At 36.6% G+C, this 4,848-nt stretch overlaps 1 protein-coding gene across 3 annotated transcripts; it reads left to right on the top strand.

Moving 5' to 3' along the window:
* On the top strand, positions 1 to 3,770 carry LOC111393470 (beta-glucuronosyltransferase GlcAT14B-like). 3 transcript variants are annotated; one of them, XM_023019005.1, is made up of 5 exons: positions 1 to 505; positions 883 to 1,638; positions 1,785 to 1,860; positions 1,949 to 2,064; positions 2,822 to 3,770. In XM_023019005.1, the coding sequence occupies exons 2-5, from the start codon at positions 1,068 to 1,070 to the stop codon at positions 3,319 to 3,321; spliced, it is 1,263 nt and encodes a 420-aa protein (XP_022874773.1). In that variant the 5' UTR covers positions 1 to 505; positions 883 to 1,067; the 3' UTR covers positions 3,322 to 3,770. The 3 variants fall into 3 exon arrangements, with proteins under 3 accessions (XP_022874773.1, XP_022874774.1, XP_022874775.1); XM_023019006.1 differs by having other exon boundaries at positions 2 to 357; XM_023019007.1 differs by lacking the exon at positions 1 to 505 and having other exon boundaries at positions 518 to 1,638.
* Positions 3,771 to 4,848: the final 1,078 nt, after the last annotated feature.

Genomic DNA, 4,848 nt, shown 5'->3' with positions numbered 1-4,848 from the left:
AGACTTGTATTGAATGACGGTACAGTAACAAACGCGCTGTTTTGACTAAAAATAGAGAGGAAGCGGAGCGGAGGGGAGAGAAGAACATTGGCTGAGAATTCAAGGGGGGCGGTCTGGGTCAAAAACAAAAAATCATCACAGAATAAATGCTTTTCCATTTCTATAATCTGAATACATTAATCTCATTTTATTTTCTTTCCCCAACAAATTTTGTAACAGATTTACACACAGTAACCTACCGTAACTAGCTGATTTTTCTTTCTCTTTGATCTATATGTTGCGAATTTTTTTATTGTCTCTATTGTTCTTCCTCAACAGGAGCACTTTCTCCCACAAACGCAATACATAAACGAAAAGGTTCGGCGTTGTTTTTGAATGCATAGTTGTGATTTGATTGTTATAAGTTGCACATATTCAGGTTCAATTGTGGAGATTGAAGTTTTCAGTCTGCGTTTTTGAGATTATTCCTAACTGGTTAATCCAGTGATCTAAACTTCTGATTTTAGTAAGTGGGTTTTTGTTAATTTTATCATCAATTTCTGCTTCATAGTATTGATAATATCTCGTGTAAGACTGTGTTGCAATTTTTGTATTTTAAGATTATCATAATATGATTATATATTTGGGTACTGCTGAAAACTACATGAATACGAGCTCCCCCTTGAAAAACAAATTTGCTATTTTTTCACTTATTTTATCTGGTCTCGATAAAATTGATGTGATAATTATGGCTGCTTCTGCATAATTTTCTAATTTTATGCACAGAAGACACACTAACGATATAATAAGCTAAGTCGTTTACAGAGTCTTTGATTACTTCGTAGGACATATTAATATTAAATTATTCGGCTAAGACCGAATTTTTGGTTAATGGTTCAACAGATTATTTTTCTCTGGGAGTACAATTCGAGGAGTACGGCTTTTAAATTGCTTTTGAGCCTTGTTTAAACATTTGGTGCCACAATCGGAACCGACAGTCCACCCATCAATTAGTATTGATGCAGGCTTGCTGAATTCACGATAAAGAGAGAATTTCTCAGGAGAACTTATGATCACAAGTTTTCCGAATGGGGTACTTGAACAACATGGAGAAGAAATGGGTATTACCTCTAGTTATAAGCTCGTTAGTATGCGTTTTCCTTCTTGCCACCTCATTCAATATGGGGATGGTGTCCTCGTTGCGCGATTCGATCTTTTCAATACTGCCATCTCGTCTTACAAGCAATCAAGCCAGCCCTTATTTTGCGGAGGCAAAGATTAAGCGAGCTCCACCACCTCCTCCCCGTCATTCCATTCCAAAATTTGCTTATTTAATTTCCGGATCAAAGGGTGATTTAGAGAAGCTTTGGAGGACACTTCATGCACTATATCATCCCTGGAATTATTATGTCGTTCATCTGGATCTTGAGTCTCCTCCAGAGGAGAGACTGGAGCTTACTTCCCGAGTTGAAAAGGATCCTATTTTTTCAAAAGTTGGGAATGTGTACATGAATGCCAAAGCAAATATGGTTACTTATAGAGGGCCAACCATGGTTTCTAATACTCTTCATGCGTGTGCCATTCTTCTCAAGAAACATCAGGATTGGGATTGGTTTATTAACCTAAGTGCCTCAGATTATCCCCTGGTGACTCAAGATGGTGAGCTCTTTAGATTGTCTTTTATTCTTTCAATTACGCATCCTTAGCAAAACAGTTTGTGTATTCTGTTTTTCTTATAACTAGATTTTGTGTAATGCGATGATTACGTCGGTATCGTTTTAAGTTCATGTAGTTTGTTCCTGCAGATCTTCTTTACACATTTTCTAAGATAAGACGGGAATGGAATTTCATTGAGCACACAAGCCAATTAGGCTGGAAAGAGTAAGCTCTATGTTTTTGCACCCATGTCAGCATGAGGATGGAAGGAACAAATGATGAATTCTTTTTTATACATTTGATTTTGTTGCAGGGGTCAAAGGGCCATGCCATTAATCATAGACCCTGGCCTTTACCAGACAAACAAGTCAGATATATTTTGGGTCACCCCACGGAGAACTTTACCCACGGCATTTAAATTGTTTACCGGTCAGTACTGTCAAAGTATATTAATCCAGCAAATGTATATATTCCAATTACCACATTAATAAAATTACTGTGCATTTCAATAAGCAGCAGAAAATCTCATTCATTCCCTTGCTGTTGTGTTACTGAGGGTCTGATCTTTGTTGTTTCCATGGTATAAGTTAGTTCAGCAACATATAAGTTGACTTAGAATGATCGGGACATTGCTTCTCGCAGCATTTATGCATGTATAAAATCAAGTATTTAAGTTGCAATTACCTAAAATAAGGTAGGAAAAAAATGCTCACCAAGGAATGCATTTGAAATTATCTTCTTGTTGGAAAAGTTTTTCAGCATCAATTTGCTGACTTGAGCGTATTTTGGAAATTTTACAACACGTTTCTTTTTGTTCTATAAACGGTTCTGTAATATAGAAGGTTACTGGAACTGGCTTGGGGAAGTTGAGAAAACTCGACTACTAAATATTCCATGCATGAGATATCTTGATGCCACTGTAGCCTTTTCTGCATTCTTATAGAGGCCTTCATCTTGGTTAATTAGAACTCTACCCCCTGAAAATACAATTTCATAGAATATATTTGTCAGTCTCTTACAAGGCGAGAATGACATTAGTGGAAATTGTGGAATATCAGTATGGATTTAAAAGCTACTAGACCAACACAAATTGATCGGCACTGAGTGCTTTCTAGCTTCAACAATTTTATTTTACATTTTTTTTGGCTTTGATTGATGAATTCCTTTTTCTTCGCTTTACATGCAGGTTCAGCCTGGATGATCCTTTCACGTCCATTTGTTGAGTACTGTATATGGGGCTGGGATAATCTTCCGAGAACCCTTCTCATGTACTACTCAAACTTTCTCTCCTCTCCCGAAGGGTATTTTCAAACTGTTATCTGCAACACTCCAGAATTTGTGCCAACGGTTGTCAATCACGACATGCACTATATTTCTTGGGATTCCCCTCCCAGGCAACATCCTCATACTCTCTCCCTTAACGACACAACAAAAATGATTGCAAGTGGTGCTGCCTTTGCACGTAAGTTCAAGCAAAATGTACCTGTCCTGGACAAACTTGATGAAGAATTGCTTGGTCGAAAGAACGGGAGTTACACTCCTGGAGGGTGGTGTGCAGGTACCCCTCTTTGCTCTGAGGTTGGAAATCCTACCCAGCTTAAACCCAGTAAGGGTGCTCAAAGGCTTCAGCGTCTCTTAGATGCACTACTTGTGTCAGCCAAATTTGGTCAAAACCAATGCAAGTAGATTTTGCTGTATCACTCTTGCTTGAGGACCCAGAGAGGTAAACAGAACTAGTTCATTCGCAACCCCTGAACAATAACGTGTTAGAATATTGTATCAATGACGCAGCTCTATCGACCTACTTATTGTAGGCTTCGGTAATACAGATATAGAAAGATTCTCTTCGCCTTCTTGATTTTGTTCTGGATTTCACAGACTTACGTGTTTTCAACCGGCATCCAAGGCCTTTTAGGTTGGCTTAAAAACCTGAGGCTTTAGTCCTGCATTTGAGTTTCATCTCATTGTGATCTAATTCCATTATGTCGAGGATCATTTTCATAGTCCCAATATCTGCAGATTTGACTCTATAAATGTAAAAGTTTTATCCCTATGAATTAAGCTCCAGACGAAATGTACAAAAGGCATTACAAAAGACGAGGTGACAATACTGATTGTATCCCTACTTATGCTTATTATTCATGATTTTAGTTTAAAAGATCCGTTTAATTATTATTATTATTGCTTTCTAAGTTAGACAAATCGATCCCTGCTCAGTCAAAATCGAATTGATCCGATCACAAGATGATCCCAACCGGATCAGAATCTTCTCTTTCAAAATCTCTTTTTCTCCTAAATCTTGCCAAATCAACCAAGTCCTATCTTCTTCTTTCATGTCATGGTAGATGAAAGAGGGTAGGAGTTCGACGCATAGGAAGGGAGAAACCATAAAACCACGTCGAGAAATTGATCGGGTAGGCCTGCATATTTGTCACCATCGACATAGGTGAACAAGATTCATGATCCATCTCGTATTGAAATACTATGCTACCTATTTGATGTCTTTTTTTGACCTTCCTACCTAGATGAGATTGCAAGAAGTAGTTCGACAAAATCTACTCCAAACTATATTTGATAAGACCATTTGCTTACATATTCAGATGAGAATAAGATTTGTCATTGGTAGGTGGGAGAGGGGTTGGCCTGGTCGAGGGAATTGTAGCAATAATCTTTTTTTTTTTTTAAAAAAAATGAAAAAGAAAAAAAAAAGAGTCGAACTTCATTTTTAATCATGTATTTTATTGGATTTACAACTTCTATCAACCATATAATTATACATTTTATGATACCCACTAATCTATAATCTCAAAAAGCTTATGTTTAGCACCATTTTTTCAACAATCATACTACACGTACATTCTTTTCGACATTATGTTTGACTTTGTGTCATGTGATGACACATAATTGAACAATTAAAAAACACACTTTCCCAACCAACACTTTTTGATCCCCAATGGAATGTACGCAAAGATGTCAATCATGAAATATATACTTTAGCTTGATTCTTTTTTCAAAAATTCATTTTTTTCCAAATTTTATTTTCAACTATATATTCATTCATAAAATAATAGTACACATAAATCGAAAATTATCTCTTATTTTTTAATCACATTCTCTAGAAAAATCACTGTTCTAAAATTAATTTCCCCCCAAATTTTCATTACTAAATCATGCTTGCACCTTAGCTCCTGTTTGGTGGGCCTTTAATTTGTT

Source organism: Olea europaea, chromosome 4, assembly GCF_002742605.1.
Source record: "Olea europaea var. sylvestris chromosome 4, O_europaea_v1, whole genome shotgun sequence".
NCBI lineage: Eukaryota > Viridiplantae > Streptophyta > Magnoliopsida > Lamiales > Oleaceae > Olea > Olea europaea.
Note: the sequence above shows the minus strand (reverse complement) of the source record. Positions and strands in the feature narration are given on the sequence as shown.

Excerpts from the sequence above, each read along its gene's own strand:
- LOC111393470 (XM_023019005.1), top strand. The coding sequence starts at position 1,068 with ATGGGGTACTTGAACAACATGGAGAAGAAATGGGTATTACCTCTAGTT. Across the intron at positions 1,639-1,784 it reads TCCCCTGGTGACTCAAGATG|ATCTTCTTTACACATTTTCT; the intron begins GTGAGCTCTTTA and ends TTGTTCCTGCAG. Across the intron at positions 1,861-1,948 it reads AGCCAATTAGGCTGGAAAGA|GGGTCAAAGGGCCATGCCAT; the intron begins GTAAGCTCTATG and ends ATTTTGTTGCAG.